General features: G+C 35.8%; 2 protein-coding genes across 2 annotated transcripts in view; one reads left to right on the forward strand and one right to left on the reverse strand.

The window, feature by feature from the left end:
• Positions 1 to 2,479: 2,479 nt before the first annotated feature.
• Positions 2,480 to 6,539, forward strand: LOC145125756 (zinc finger protein-like protein). The gene is made up of 7 exons (XM_079061177.1): positions 2,480 to 2,885; positions 3,428 to 3,876; positions 4,205 to 4,319; positions 4,513 to 5,142; positions 5,494 to 5,571; positions 5,905 to 5,985; positions 6,095 to 6,539. Exons 1-7 carry the CDS (start codon positions 2,550 to 2,552, stop codon positions 6,332 to 6,334), a joined length of 1,929 nt encoding a protein of 642 aa, XP_078917303.1. The 5' UTR covers positions 2,480 to 2,549; the 3' UTR covers positions 6,335 to 6,539.
• A 2,657-nt stretch (positions 6,540 to 9,196) lies between these two features.
• The window catches only part of LOC145124165 (brefeldin A-inhibited guanine nucleotide-exchange protein 3-like), an 8,342-nt gene continuing 1,869 nt past the window's right edge, over positions 9,197 to 15,669 (reverse strand). The window contains exons 2-11 of the mRNA XM_079059407.1: positions 15,104 to 15,421; positions 14,574 to 14,931; positions 14,070 to 14,492; positions 13,677 to 13,963; positions 13,327 to 13,600; positions 12,093 to 12,592; positions 11,583 to 11,904; positions 10,899 to 11,268; positions 10,160 to 10,833; positions 9,197 to 10,058 (exon numbers count right to left, since the gene is read on the reverse strand). Coding sequence (XP_078915533.1) covers positions 9,450 to 10,058; positions 10,160 to 10,833; positions 10,899 to 11,268; positions 11,583 to 11,904; positions 12,093 to 12,592; positions 13,327 to 13,600; positions 13,677 to 13,963; positions 14,070 to 14,492; positions 14,574 to 14,931; positions 15,104 to 15,421 — 4,135 coding nt within the window. The 3' untranslated portion in view covers positions 9,197 to 9,449. The remainder of the gene's footprint in view (positions 10,059 to 10,159; positions 10,834 to 10,898; positions 11,269 to 11,582; positions 11,905 to 12,092; positions 12,593 to 13,326; positions 13,601 to 13,676; positions 13,964 to 14,069; positions 14,493 to 14,573; positions 14,932 to 15,103; positions 15,422 to 15,669) is intronic.

The raw sequence follows: 15,669 nt of genomic DNA on the forward strand, positions 1-15,669 counted from the left end.
CCCAATGAGGAAACTCACCTCGAATGTTGAATCTCACTGAAAATCCCTAGCTGCTGCCCTGACGAATCCCCGAGCTATCAATACAAAATAGCACCCAATTAAGACTTGGGTTCCAATCTATATCCAAATCCATACTTGAGGTAAAATGACAATTTTACCACTGACCTAGTTTGAATCAAGACTTACGCCTAAACTCACCACCCAAACGGGCCCAAAACCAAATGATCCACCAAGGCCCACTTATGGCCCAATTTTCCAAATTGGGCCCAAACCTTATATGGATCCTACCCTAAGGCCCAATAATTTTCCTTAGTCAAAAGGCTTGATTCCAGATGGCCCATTAAGGCCCAAAGCAACAAGGTCCAAATAAGTAACCCAACCGAGGCCCAAAAGATACGAAGCCCAACAGACTGAGTACGCGGGGCGTACTTAGCTGTACGCTAAGCATACACGCAACCTAGGTTGTACGCCTTGCGTACGGACTTGTACACCCAATGTACGAAGCCATTAAGCCAAAAATCAGTCTTAAGCTCTTAATACTTAAGACTAACAACCCAAAACACAGATCTAAGCCCTAAAAGACATCTAGAACCATAAAGTCCACTGACTTGGTGACTTTGCATGCCCCAAAAGGTTCCAACTTCAAGATAGAGCATTATAAAGTCACATTAAAGGTGACAACTTTAAGACTTAGAAACCTCAAATACGTCAAGAGGGACAACTCATAACTTCTGGAATTGCATCAACCCACCAAATCTCGCTCGTAGGACCAAAAGTTAACAAAAAACAAGCTAGAACTAGATCTAAGCTATGACACATCAAGATAAGAGCTTTATACCTCCAAAGAGTGCCAAATGATGATGATGTTCCGGATCTACTAGCTCCCACTCTTTCCAATGAAGCTTCAAGATGATCTCCTTCCTTCAAAACACCAAATACACCCCCAAAGACCTTCTAAGCTCAAGAACACTCAACTATGGAGTTAGGGTTTCAATTATAGGGCTAGGAGGACAGAGGAGGCTGAGAAAATAAAGGTTCATGGTCCATAATGATGTTTATATAGTGTCCACACTTGAAAATTAGAGTTTTCATTAAGTCATGCGTATGCCCCACGTACAAGGTTGTACGCCCCACGTACGCACCCGGTTCCCCGTCCAAGCCTTCGCATGAGTACGCTAAGCATACCCTTTGGTATGCCTCGCGTACTCGCTTTACAGCTTGTACGTAAGCGTACCTTGTGGTACGCCCCGCGTACAACTCAAAGACTAAAATGCACAAAAATAAACTCAACAAGGGCAAAAGAGGAACTTACCAGGATTCAAGTGTTACACTTTGTTTGTGAGTACATGTATAAAGCTTTTATTTTAAACAACAAAGTTTTAATCCAAAAACAATTTCAAGTAGTTTTTTAAGGCTTTTAGCTTTTATGTTTTAAGGACAATACCATTAAAGCCACTGTAATTTGGCCAAAATTTGATTTAAGCACTTTTTTTTCATTATGAGAAAATCACCCATGTTTACCAAAAAAAAAAAAAAAAATCAAACATGACCACTATGCCTTCCTATTGCCACTTCAAATGGTTACCAAATTCTTTTTCACACTAAAGTCATCTAACATCAAAACATTTTTCCGACTTGGCCACTATAAAAAAAATTGTTAAAGACAATATTTTTTGTTAGAAAAAATTGTTAGAGGCGGTATTTTGTTGGATTCTTTTTTCAATTCATTTTGTATCTTTGCATTTTTTTAAAGAAAAGTTTATTTGTCCTCGTAATAACAACGCAGGTTGGAAATTTGTTAATTTTGTAGTCTCATAACAAACAAATTCAAACGAATGAGATTTTAGTGCCAACAACCACCAAAAGAATTTATGGAGCGTTATTGTCGATGGTTTGTGGCATTCAATTTTTGGCATCAGCACAACCAACTACAAACATTTAAAAAATAAGTCAAATATGAAGATTTGTACGATAACACTATAATTATAGGTATAGTGTAAAAATAATGTTAAGGGTTGGAGATGGTCTAACCGATATAAAATAAAGAAGATGAGTTTGAAGATTCTTCCCCAGATAAATGGTAGCTTTTATCCGAGAGAGAGAGAGAGAGAGAGAGAGAGAGAGAGAGAGAGAGAGAGAGAGAGAGAGAGAGAGAGAGAGACCCTTTATAACTAAATAATAGTAAAATAAAAGATAGAAAAGACAAATCTGTCATTTGAAGAATTTTTAAAATACTTTGAACAAAACTCACAGCAAAATAAAAACTTTGGATTAGTCAAAACTTTTTTGAACCAAAATGATATTCGACGATTCTTGCAATTATGTCTAAAAATAATAAAATGAATCGGACGCTTGGAATTGGCCTCAAAAGATTTGGGCTCCTTTCAGCCTTTTACCATCTTTTTTAACAGCTTGGGCCTGAGAGGTCCCTATTAAGAGTTCAACTGTTCCAAGTTCCAACCGAACTTAATCACATCAGGCATCATCAAAACGAGTTCCAAATTCTTTCCGCTATTCGCAAAGCGTGCGGCAAAATTCGACTAACACCGATGGATACGGGAACGGAGTTTACTTCCGGCCGCCGTGTCGCCGCCGTCAATCTAGAAGAACATAATCAATCTAAAAGGCACCGTTCGATCTTCGAAGTTCCATCGGATTTCTTCGATTCCTGCGGCCTACTTGAATATCCATCAACCTCATCAACCGCCTTCATCCCTGAATTCGCCGCAACCTGGACTACTAGTACTAGTAGCAAGGAAAATACTGTATTAGAAGCAGATAATGTTAGTTCTAGTGAGAGATTGACGTGCAATACTTGTAAATCCAGTTTCGAGTCGCTTCAAGATCAACGGTCTCACTTCAAGTCCGATTTTCATCGATTCAATGTAAATTCTCTTACATTAAATATCTTGTTTTGTCTTTTCTTGAAACTTTACATCTGCTCGTGTGTTTGTATTTTGCAACTTCAACAGGTTTGAAATTTTCATGAAAATGAACTTTAACATACGTTCTGTATACTACTGCAACGCTAAAATAAATGTTTAACTTTACTTTATTTTTGCTTGAATCGATGCATATTTATGAGTATAGTACCATCTCCGTGCCACCACTAGATTATAACTCTTAAAAAATCGCAAAGCTAAAGGACATTGAGTTAGCTAACAGTGATATATCTCTGTTAGAAGATAATGGACTCCAATTGTGGAATCTGAGCATTCACGCCTGTTTTGTTTTGTTTCTTTCTTAGCATGAATATACATACTACTAGAAATCACTATGAAATAAGTACACAAGTAGATTGATTTTTGATAGGCATGGTAAACCATTCTAATCCAGACCTTACTTTGAAACTTAGTCGGCTAATATTAATGGCATATGTTGATGATTGTAGTTCATTGTCTTTTGACATATCAATTTATATCATCAGCTAAAGCTTGCGGTTGCTGGAAAGGATATTGTGAAAGAGGATGATTTTGATGAATGGACATCTAATTCGTTAGTTCAAGATTATGATGTATCAAGTATATCAGGCTCAGATGAGGAAGATGACAGAGAATCTAGCCTCAGAAGTGATATGAACAAGGGCTTACTGGGAAGTACTAAAAGCAAAATCTTTGTACGTTTAGCAAATGGAGCAATGGTTTCATTCTGGAAGTGCTTGCTTCTAGAAGACAATGTGAAGATTCTTTTTGAATCTATGGAGGATGGTGTTATGCCTTGTGTAACAAAGAAGGAAGTGATTGAGAGACTGCATGATGTGATCCATGAAAGTAGGGACAATACCCGTTTTAGGGTTATGTTGCTTGCTAGTGGTGGCCATTTTGCTGGTTGTGTCTTTGATGGAAACTCTGTTGTTGTCCACAAAACATTTCACAGGTTAGTAGTTAGTACTTATCTTATCTTTCTAACTCAATCGTGTTTTAAAGTGGCATTATGATTATCCAAAAATTATATCTACAAATACATTATACACCATTCATCCTTGTTTGTGACATCCAGAAGTTATATTTGACCTTCTTTGATGTCATGATTATAAACATAGTGGATTCTTTTTGCAAATTAATTTATATGCTACATTATTTTTGTTATATTCACTTGTAATTGAAGGTCTCTATTAGATGTTATCAATGTCCTGTTGTTATTCAGAATGCATGATCAGGTGTCATGAGTGAAATGCTAAAAAACACACCTATTTGATATGTAGATATGTGATAAGGGCAAAGTCTGGTAAAAAGCAGTCATCAAAAGATGCTAGTGGCAAAATTGCACATTCTGCAGGAGCTTCAATACGTCGCCACAATGAACTTGCCTTAAAGAAGGTATTTTACATAATTGATTTAATTTTGTATAATTGTATATACTAAATTACTAATCTTTTTCACTTTTAGAAAAGAGAGTCACACCAATGTTTTACTTCACTTCAAGTGAAAATTAAGCACTCAGTCATATAGCATACCAGATTAAGTATTTTTCATCCTTATAATCACTCAACTAACTATAATTTTCAATCAGGAAATTCGAGAGCTACTCGCATCCTGGAAGCCATATTTTGAAGCTTCCTCTTGTATATTCATTCACGCCCCTTCAGACAACCGCCAGCTGTTATTTGAAGGTGAAACTCCGTATTTTAGTGGTCACAAAAGTGTCATCAGACGAATCCCATTGACTGTTAGAAGACCAACATTCAAAGAGGCTCGCCGACTATACAGCATTTTAACTCAAATTTCCATTGAAGCTGAAGAACAAGCAGCAGCTCCTATTATTATTAATAAAGATAAAGAAGTTTCTAGAAGTGATAAGTTGGAAAATCCACACAAGGGTGTGGCTGATTCTAATAATGTGGAAGATCTGTGTGTGTCAAGTTCAAGTGATAAGGAGAGTGTTGTTTTGATTGAGACTCCTTTACATGAAGCAGCAAAAGCTGGGGATGCTGAGAAGGTTGTGGAGTTATTAGAACAAGGTTGTGATCCTTGTGTTGTGGATGAAAGAGGGAGGACTGCATATATGGTTGCAACTGAAAAGGAAGTTAGGAATATGTTTAGAAGGTTTATGGCTTTGAATCTTGATAAGTGGGATTGGCAAGCTGCTAAAGTTCCTAGTCCTTTGACCAAAGAAATGGAGGAATCTCAGAATGCCAAGCAGGTAACTTTTTTTTACCCCTTTTGTTTTGGCTGGATAAATGATGTTCAAAAAATAGGGCTAAATACAAGAAACAGCAATGTACTTTCATTTCTTTTTATTACAATTTTGTAACTTTGGTTTTTTATTTATATTAAGGCATTGTATTCTAATAAGTTTTAGGTAATTCTAGCATTGTGCTGTGTGTTGTGATTTCACTTTTGCACCTAGTAGTGATTTCTTTGATATCCAGATGTATTAGTTAAAAATAAAAAGACATAACAATAGCAATTGAATTTGTTATGTTTCAATGAAAGTTGAAAAATGATGATGAATGAATTGTATTTGATTGGTTGTTTGAGTTTTGACACTCAGGCAGAGAAAGATGCAAAGAGGAAAGCAAGAGCAAAAGAGCTGAAGAAGCTACGCAAAGCTAAAGAAAAGAAGGCTCAGGTCAGCTGTTTGTTCTTTTATCTTATTACTTATAAAATGCGACAAAATAGATAGACTTATTCAAAATTCTTGATTATACTTTAAAACTTTATATATATATATATATATATATATATATATATATATATATATATGAATGGACTTGTGATATTTCAATTAGGTTTAAACACAAGAAATAGCAACATAACATACTTGTGTTGATTTGTTTATTGCAGCATCTTAATTTCATTTTTTTCCGTTACAACATTATAGCAATGTCATCTAAACACAAATAAATGAAAAAATATTTACAAGTTTTTTTTTTTTTTTTTTTTTTTGGGTGCCAAAATGCAGGCAGAGGCTGCTGAATTACAGAAAGCTTCATCATCTCATTCTCAATCACAATCCAGCAGCAGACCAAAGTTGACTAAAGAGGTACCTACCATCCTTCCCTTTTATTGAAGGTGGCACTTTAGTAATTTTATGTAGGTGCGGAAGGGTAGATTCGTAAATGTAAAATGATTATTATTGACATTATTTGTAGGAAGAAGCAAAACGAGCACAAGATGAAGAGAGGGAGAAGAGAGCTGCTGCAGCCGAGAGGAGAATAGCAGCCCTTGCCCTTCAATCCACATCATCTTCAACTCCATCATCAGAATCAGACATGTTATGTTCCTGTTGCCAGGTGTCATTAGCTGGTAAAGTTCCATTTCATAGGTATAATTATAAATACTGCACCACAACATGCATGCATCTTCACAAAGAGATTCTCGAGGATCAGTAAATGAATTAATCATTCTGATTTTGTACCTTGTAACAATGTATTCTTCTACTCCTTAAATTATGATCGAAAAATGATTATTTTCATTTTGTTTTTTTTTTTTCGTACAAAGATGAGTGGAAGGGGAAATTGAGTTGTTTATGTTTATGGATGCTTTTGTTTTGGTTACTTTGAATGGTAGGTGAAATGGATAGTAAATATTCTCTTATAGGGGTTGAGTTTGGCTGACAAATGACAAGTAATATATTATATTCTTTTATTATTATTTATTTAAATTTATACATAATTGAGATTGAGATATGCATTTCTAGTCAAATAGATGGAAAGGATTATCATACATTAGTATTTTTTCAGTTATGAATAAAAAGGTTTGTTTAATCACAAGCATACATATTTTGTATAATGGTTCTATATTTTATTTGTTTTTCTAAATTTAATCAAATTAGCTAGTCTAATGTTACGCCACTTGATTTGTGATTTGGATGATTTTATAATATTATAGATTGATTTTTTATAAAATACTTGAAAAGTGAAACGGTTTGGAAAAATCTTTTTAAACGAGAGAGAGAGAGAGAGAGAGAGAGAGAGAGAGAGAGAGAGTTATGACTCTTCATATAATAACGAACTTAGTAACAGTAAGTTGGCTCTTTAATATATAAACGTCATTGGTAAATAGTAATAGTGATATGGGTCCTCATATAATAACGACCTTAGTAATAGTAAGTTGGTTCTTCAATACATGAACGTCCTCACTAAATAGTGATAGTGATACGAGTCTTCATATATCAACGTCCATAAATTGAATCTCTAACAATGTAACATCCATGTCCTTATATCAGTTACATTAAAATCGGATATCACTACATTGAAATTATATAAATCATATCCCTTTCACTTCAACAAACACAACATTTTTCATAACTTTCGTGCTTATAGACAAAAAATGAATCAAATTATACTTGGGCATTAAATTGTCTTGAGTCCACATTGGGTGGATATGATGGACCACATGTAATTGACAGATAGAGAGTTAGCTTTGATGAATATATGTGCAAATATATTTCCTTTATTCGACCGGTTACACTGTAGATGACACATTCATAAATATAGAGAATCACTACAAGATAACCTTAAAGTCTATGTGGCCATCATTTAAGCAAACATGAGAGAATCTGCTTAGGTCATCATCAATGACAATATATTTGAATAATTATGCTTACATTAAATCAATATTGTTAGTTATCCAGATATTATTTACTTCCAAATACAAATATCTATAATATTATATTGTTCGATGCTAATATAGTACTTGTTTTATTTTGCAGTCGTTCTAAACCATCTCAATCGAATTTGGTTGAATAAATTCAGGGAAATATGTGTATCATTATGGACGGACTTGTATACTTCTACAACCACACTAATAACAGAGTTGAGAGTCGACATTCCAAACTAAAAAAATACTTGGATTCAACTCACTCCATGTTAGATAGATTTTTTGATCATATTGAATAAACAGTTAGGTCACAATACACCGCTATAAAAGCAAATTTATATGTCCAGATCTATAAGGCTAAGCTCCAAAAACGGCCTTAACTCCCATTCACCAACCAAAAAGGACCAAAATGACTAAAATCATGCCAAGAAGTAGATCTAAGAAATGAAATGGAAAGATTTGAACTTTATACCTCACAAGCCACCAAAATAGGGTGCTTAAGTTGGATCTCAAAGCCCTCCTCCAAAGAATAAATCTTAAAACTTCTTCTTCTTCTTCTAGATACACAAAACCCTCCACAAAAGCTCCAAAAGAGATCAAAATCACCAAACAATGGCTAAGGAACGAATTAGGGTTTTTCTAGGGTGAGGAGGCTGGTTAAACAATGCAACAAGAGGCTCACTTGTGGCTTAAATAGGGTACAATCCCGAAAATAGGGTTTTCTTATCCCCCCTCGTACGCCATGCGTACTCCTCGTACCCCGAGCGTACGAGGCTTCGGACCCGCGACCATCTACCATTAGTACGCTAAGCGTACACATGAGGTACGTCCCGCATACTAGCTTCTCAGCTAGTACGCTAAGCGTACCCTTTTGTACGCCCCGCTTACTACTCACAATGGTCAAATTTGCAATTCTTTTAATTACAAAGGGCAACTAGGAACATATTCATTTCCAAGTGTTACACTATACCTTTTCAAAGAGTTGTTGGATAAAGTTTCACATCATGCTTTACAAAAAATAAGAGAAGAACTTGATCGACCTGACATCCAATTCTGAATTGTTGAGGCCGACTGTGACTATCAACTGTGTCATAGTTGTGGGTTACCTTGTGCCCATGAAATTGTAATCTATTCTAATACAGGCCAATGGATACCATTGGAGTCAATTGAACCATTTTGGAGGAAGCTTGATTTAAACTCGGTATTGCCAAGCAATGAAGATGATGAACCGCATTGTGAAGAAGAAGTTGAAATGTATAAAAAAGCTTCGCTAAACAATCTAAAGATGGGAAGTTCACTTATGTGCGAAAACTAAGGGATATTTTCATGTCATAATCAATTACGGTTGCTGATCCGGTTGTTCGTAAAAATACACGTGGACGTCCACAAAGGAGCACAAAACAGGCAAAACCTCCGGTTCTGCCAATTCAATATCCAACAACTAAGGATCCCCGTTGTCATAGTTTTTCTACATATACGTCAGGTTATATATGGACTAATATGTTTGATTTAAACTAGGAACCAAATATGCACACCATGTATTGTCCATGGGAACAAAAAATACAATTATTGTCCCGACAAGCCACATAGTTATGTTACAGTTACAGTCCCATTCCAATACAAGTTAGTTCCGTCATGCCGTGCATAAACTCTGTTACAAGGAGTCTTCATTTCTATATCAAACTAAAAAAAAATGCAATATACGCATGTTACAACATGGTGGAATCCATAGCCAAGAAAGATACAACAAAATTCCTTTCCTTATCAGACAGACAGACAGACGTATTAATTCCTAAAAGAAGCCAACTTTCCAGACTACAACTAATAATAATAAAAAAGTGCCATGAAGAATATCACAATATTACACACAATTTGAAATTTGAAAATATCATATATCAAATACTATCAACAGGAACGCATCAAAACAGGCCCAACCGAAGACCTCAACATCTCACTCAGAGCCACCTGAACATCAGTCGACCCATGTTCACATTTTATCAAGCTCGAAATCAACGGAAAATATCCCCCAAGATATTTCTCAAATGCCGAATCACCCAAACTACAAATAGTCTTCAAAGTCACAACAATCAGAGGCCCACGAGCTGCAAGCTCTCGTTTCTTTCCTGACCCCAATGGAATCAACCACCTAGGGGTGGTGAGGGGCGAATCCGTCATTTGTCTTGGAAGTGCTAATTCGATATAGAATTGAAGCACTTCTTGGCAAAGGGAAACGAGAGATGACTCGACCTTTGATTCATTGTAAAAGGGTGGTTTATCGAGTGTGAGATTTTGGATTAGATTCAGGCAGATTTGGTAGGATTCGTTTTCCAGACGGAGCAACGGTGGGTCTTGCATTTGGGTTATGTGGGCCAGGTCTTGTAAACTTGAGCGTAATGCGGTGTTGGTGTTTATGGTGTGGGCATGTGTTGCTACTTTGTGAACTGCATCAAACAAGGTTATGGTGTTGCTTGTTGACAGGTGATGTCTATACATGTTGTAGATCTCTGTTATTGCCTGTCATTTGTCATTTGTCATTTGTCAAGTCAAATACATTTATTTATATATTATACACAAACAAATAAAACTGGTAAACATTCAAAACTATATAAAAATACCTGGATTAATAGAAGTTGAACCGCAGCATGACACTTGGCATCAGAAATAGCAGCATAAAGCCGATCTTTGGGGAGGTGGTCGTCATCCTGAGTTTCTCCCACTGAAACATCTTCTTGTTTATATTTCAACTCCAATCCATCTTTATCAAGAATAATGAAGAAATCAGGAAGTGTTTGATTAGCAGCTTGTTCAAGAGCCAAAACCACTTCAACCCATTTATCATCCGTGAAAAACTCCCCAGCACTACTCATCAAACGGACAAAAGCAGCAATACCAATACCCGCAAGGCTTTGGTGGGGCCGCTTGATGAAACTCACCAACAACGAAAGAATCTTTTCCAAAAGGGGATTCACGGTGTCGTAGAAATTGACAAAAAGATCCATGACCAATTGGAGGGCGAGTGTGCATGTTTCGTATAGCCATGAGTCTTGATCGAGTTCATATTCGTCCACGTCAGCAGCACCGGTGGGTGGTGGGTGGAGTGAGGAATGATCATGATCATGATCGGAAGCATGACGGACATAGTCAAAGATGGGGAAGAGGGCGGAGTCAAAGACACGTTCCCATAATGGTAGAGAGAAGTGATGGCCGTAGTTTCGTAAGGTGTCAAACAGTACTTGGAGTGCACTTTTTCTGATCTCGGGTCGAGGGTCAAAACTTAGCTCGGATAATCCTGATCAAATAAAAAATAAATTTATTAAAAAATCACCCACACCAATTATTAATTAATTTTCTCACCAGCCAATAACGGAAACCAGAAGTAAAGATGATCGTCCTTGTCTGGCAACTCTTTTCCTTGCTGACGTGGCGAAGGGGCAAGGGCAATCTTTTCAGAAGCTTCCTTCTCCTCCTCATACGCTGAAGAGGATCCAAGATCTCCTTCAGCAAGTTTAGCAGCACAGAAGCGCAAGAAACTTATAGCACTCAGACTGATATCTTTATCGGATCGATTGTTTGTGAATGCAATTAAACAATTTACACAATCTGTGAAAGTTGTTGTTTCAGTCTCCGTGATATACGGGAAATAATCTCGCACTATCTTCTCGATTATTTCAAACGCCAAAAGTACAATGCTTTTATGCTCATCAGAAGCTGCTGCTGTAAACACCTGGCAAATGTTTTACAAACCAAATGAAAAATGTGTGTTATTCCATAAATTACAATTTTCTTCCCTTAGTATTGCTGGTTTTTGGTCCTTGTTCAAAGTAAAATGACTACAATTTGGGGACCTAAATACCAGAAATCAGCTATAGTCATTTTACTTGGAACATGAACCAAAAAGTTAAGGACCTCAAAGAAGCACCAAAATTACAAGACAACTCTTTGGGATCAAAACTGCAAAGTCAGCTATATTTAGGGACTAAAAAGCTAACTTACTAAACAATTATATTCGAAAAAAGATAAAGGAGAACTCTTTGTTACCATAAACATGCTTTTCCATCCGGATTTGACATTGTTGACACGTGATAAGACCATCTGAGAGACACACCGGATTATTAATTCTCTAATTTCAACAGCACTGCTTTTGCGCATGACAATCACAAAAGGCTTCATGAAGTCATTCTGGAAATTGTAATTGGTCAACTCTTCCCGCTCTAGAAACTTCATGGATAACTGCCGTAAGGAATCCATTGCAAATATTGCAATTGACAAATTCTCAGAACAGCCTATGGTCACGAAAAAATCAGACAGCACATTCCAGATGCTTGTCCACACAAGCCTGATTCGGTTCATATTGTAGTGTCTGCAGAAGAAAGAAAAAAAAAATATATATATATATATATATATATATATATATATATATATATATATATCAGGTTATATACAAGAAATAGCGACATACTTCCATTCATTTGTTTGTTATAGCATCCTACTTTAGTTTTTTTCCATTAAGTAAAAAAGTAAGCGAGAGAAAAGGGATTAGATTCATACGCGATCTCAATTATCTTTGTGAGGCTGAAGACTCTGGGATCAGAAGTAGACCGCAACTCCTCCATAGACACCTTACAAAGTGCCTTCACAAAGTCAATTATAGCCTCACTGTTTAATTTCTGACTCCTTGTGAATATACGATTCATTTCTCCAACTTGTTCCAACATGCTTAAGTTAGAGACCAAATTATTCACTTGTTCTGGTGTGATCCCTACAGAAGCATTGCCACCAATGCCAGCAGCACTGTCATATGTACCTCTTCTCATGGCTGCAGCCACCTGCTGAATCCTTCCAGCTCCCTTTTTTTTAAGAACAGGAAGGATGTTTGACTTTGACTGTGATTTGTTGTTTTCATTTGGATTAGCAGCAAAGAAAGTGGCATCTGGAGGCGCCCCTTCACCTAATAAATGTAAGTGCTCGAATCGAGAAACACATGTTAGAATATGCTCCCAGGCTTCTTGTAGGTAATTCCCATCTTCATATGCAATTGTAACCATTGCCTGTGATTGTGAAAAAAATAAACAAATTACCTAATGTTTAATCTTTCAGTATATGAAAATTTTCTCTATTTAGTCATCAACAATTATGCAAGGGTATTGGATTTGCAGGAAATTCTTGTTCACAAACAATATATCACAATCCTTGTATTCCTTCAGGCTTTCGTTTGTAGATCTAGCTTTTTAATTTATGGAAAAAGTATATAATTGTAATCTGTTAGATAACGTGAAGTTACAAAAATAATTATGCTTTTTTATAATTAAATTTCTTTAATACATAATATTTTATTTAAAAAGTACATTCGAAATCTGTATGTATCAAGCAAATTAAATAACTTTTCAAATCCAAAAAATTAATATAACTGTCTACATTTCATAACAATGATATGATTCTGAAACTAGGTTACCAGCTAGTGTTTCAACAAACTGAAACTTGATTATTTTAATGAAACTGTTTCAACAAGTCTGCCATGTCATAAGTCAACATCAGCATGTTCAGCAACACGTTGACCCATGTCATCACTAAAGGTTAAAAAATCTCATAAGAACAGAACATAAAATTTTCACAAGAATGGAACAAAATTGAAAGTTAAGTGGTTAAACCTATTAAAAATAAGTTTGAGGTACCTAAGTGGAACAAGTATGAAACTTGGTTGCTATTTAGTGACATTATCCCTAAACTAAAAAAAAAATGATGTATTGATACTTGAAAGACTGTAGCTAAAAATGAGACAAACCTTGATGGCCTCTATATTCTTTTGTTTAATATCTGCTGGTGAATGAAGGCAAGTAAACTTTGCCAGTGATGTCACATAAGCATCTCGATGAGTCTTCATTGACATTGCTGATGTCACATGTATTGCATACCGAAAGCCTTCCAAACATTGACCAATCACTATTTCATCATCACTTTGATCAAGAGGAACACTAAAAGCAGCCAGCATAGGAGCCCAGCATACCTCCACCATGAATCTCAGTATAAACACATCTGTTGCAGCATAATAAACTGACCTGAAAAAAACACACATCGTAAAAGGTTACAGCATTTTTTATAAAAAATACCAGATGTTTATTCAATTTTTCTTACTCCGATTTTTGTGCTTTTTCTTTGAACTGTTCTTGCATGTGTTGCATAAGATCATCGCTTGTATTATTTTCATCACCTCTCTTGCGCACCACAATATTCAGTATGCTGTCTAAACCCAAAATCCTGTTTGAATTTACAGCCTGCTTCTTTTGAAGGGCTAAATCGTCTTCCTTCATTTTAATTTCATTTTTTGAAATTCGTTCATATAAAGATTTCAGGTAGTCTGGAGACAAATCTTTTCCATCGTCTATGCCACGATTGTTTTTTATAAAATCATCCACTGACATCTGCATAGCCAAACATATAACCAGTCAATGCCATATATATAATGGGATGTTTTTTTTCCCCATGTATGGGTAAAAATAAACTGTTATGTATGAATTGGATTGATACCTTATTTTTAACCATTGGATTATGAGCATCAGTGTTGAGAAGTATAACAGAATAGGCAAGAACATAGGCTGTGTCAGCACTAATGAATGCCTTTGGATTACATTTGCAGTAACGTTCAGCAAACTTTTCCATAATTCTATCAATCTTTTGTGCCTCGCCAGGCAATCTGAATCCACGTAGAAAAGATCTGATTGCTTCATCAAAATCCATATTTTCAAAGTCAAAGGAGTCAACGTATGCATGCATGACTTTCAGGGACAGATCTTCTCTTTCCCCAAGGTAATCCCCAATCAAAGTCTTGTTCAAACCAGAAGCTTGCTTTAAGAAATCTGCTATTTCTTCAGGTGAATTCCCCACTTTGTTCACTTTGATCAAGAACTCAATCCCCTTTTTAGGTTTCCTATTAAATAGAGATATACCCTCCTGCCAATGCCATTATATTTAACATTAGATCTTTGAAAAAATGTCATCTGATATCGGATGACTGTTTAAATAATAAATAACCTGAAGTTCAAGTTTGTAAGCCCGGCGTTGCTCAATTGTTGAGGCATCTGAAACTTCATTAGAAGCTTCTGGATGAGAATCCAATCCATCAACAGGCTGAGGCTCACTTTCATTTGCATTCCCATTTTCTGTTGGAGAATCTCCAGTTTCATGATTGTTCTCAACAACCTCAAATTTTTTATCTGAGTAAGGATCGGGAATGTGCAGTTGTTTGTTCATCCAGTCCCCCATTGATTTTAAAATAGCCACTAAGCACTTCATTGCTTCATGTTTCAAGGCTGCATCTTGAGGTGGTAAAAGAGTAGTTGCAGCGCCAGGTTGGACCCCTTGAGCCGTTTTAAGAAGTCCATTTACCGTCCTATTAAACAAATACCAACCTACTTTATTTTATTTCTATATTAACCATTTTATTTTCATTTCTTTCTGTCTAATTGTATTTGTATGATTATATCAGTGTACTTTCAATGTTTTCTTATTAGGGAAGATGTTGTAGTTGAAGAAATTAAAGTAGGAATTAGAAAAGAACATACCTCTCAAATATGTTTGATGAATTAACATCACAATCATAGTTGATAAATATATCTACCAAGATCTGTGAATCGACACAAAGTCTTTCAAAAAATCGAAGTACGATCATCTTCTGCTGGAAATTAGGTTGGGCAACATTTTCTAGAACCCTAAGAACTATCATTGGAAAGAATACTCCAATTTCTGCTTTCAATCCAGCTCTGAATCTTGAAATCAAGCTAAAGAAAATTGAACAGGAGAGCTGGAAGATAATTACAAGGGTTGATGCACTGTTCTTCAACAAAGACAGGCATAGGTACTGCCTAATGGCACCCAAAAATCTGTTCCAACAAGAAAAGAAAGTAAGGGGGAGTAATGTGTAAGTATAAACAATCTGAACTCTGAAGTTGAACCAGAACAACAAATTAACAATCTTTTAACACAAACAAATGCATAATTTAGTATTCACTTTGTAAAGATCTACTATGAGGATGGTTATTGTAAATGAACATAGTCCTCCTATACCATGAATTCTTACATTAACCAAATACGCAAAAATGTTCTTTAACTTGTAAGATCTACCATAAGT

Source organism: Lactuca virosa, chromosome 7 (assembly GCF_052849685.1).
Source record: "Lactuca virosa cultivar CGN04683 chromosome 7, Lactuca_virosa_CGN04683_v6, whole genome shotgun sequence".
NCBI lineage: Eukaryota > Viridiplantae > Streptophyta > Magnoliopsida > Asterales > Asteraceae > Lactuca > Lactuca virosa.

Coding starts and splice junctions, on each gene's coding strand:
- LOC145125756 (XM_079061177.1), top strand. CDS start 2,550: ATGGATACGGGAACGGAGTTTACTTCCGGCCGCCGTGTCGCCGCCGTC. Junction 2,886..3,427: donor CCGATTTTCATCGATTCAAT/GTAAATTCTCTT, acceptor TTATATCATCAG/CTAAAGCTTGCGGTTGCTGG. Junction 5,986..6,094: donor GACCAAAGTTGACTAAAGAG/GTACCTACCATC, acceptor CATTATTTGTAG/GAAGAAGCAAAACGAGCACA.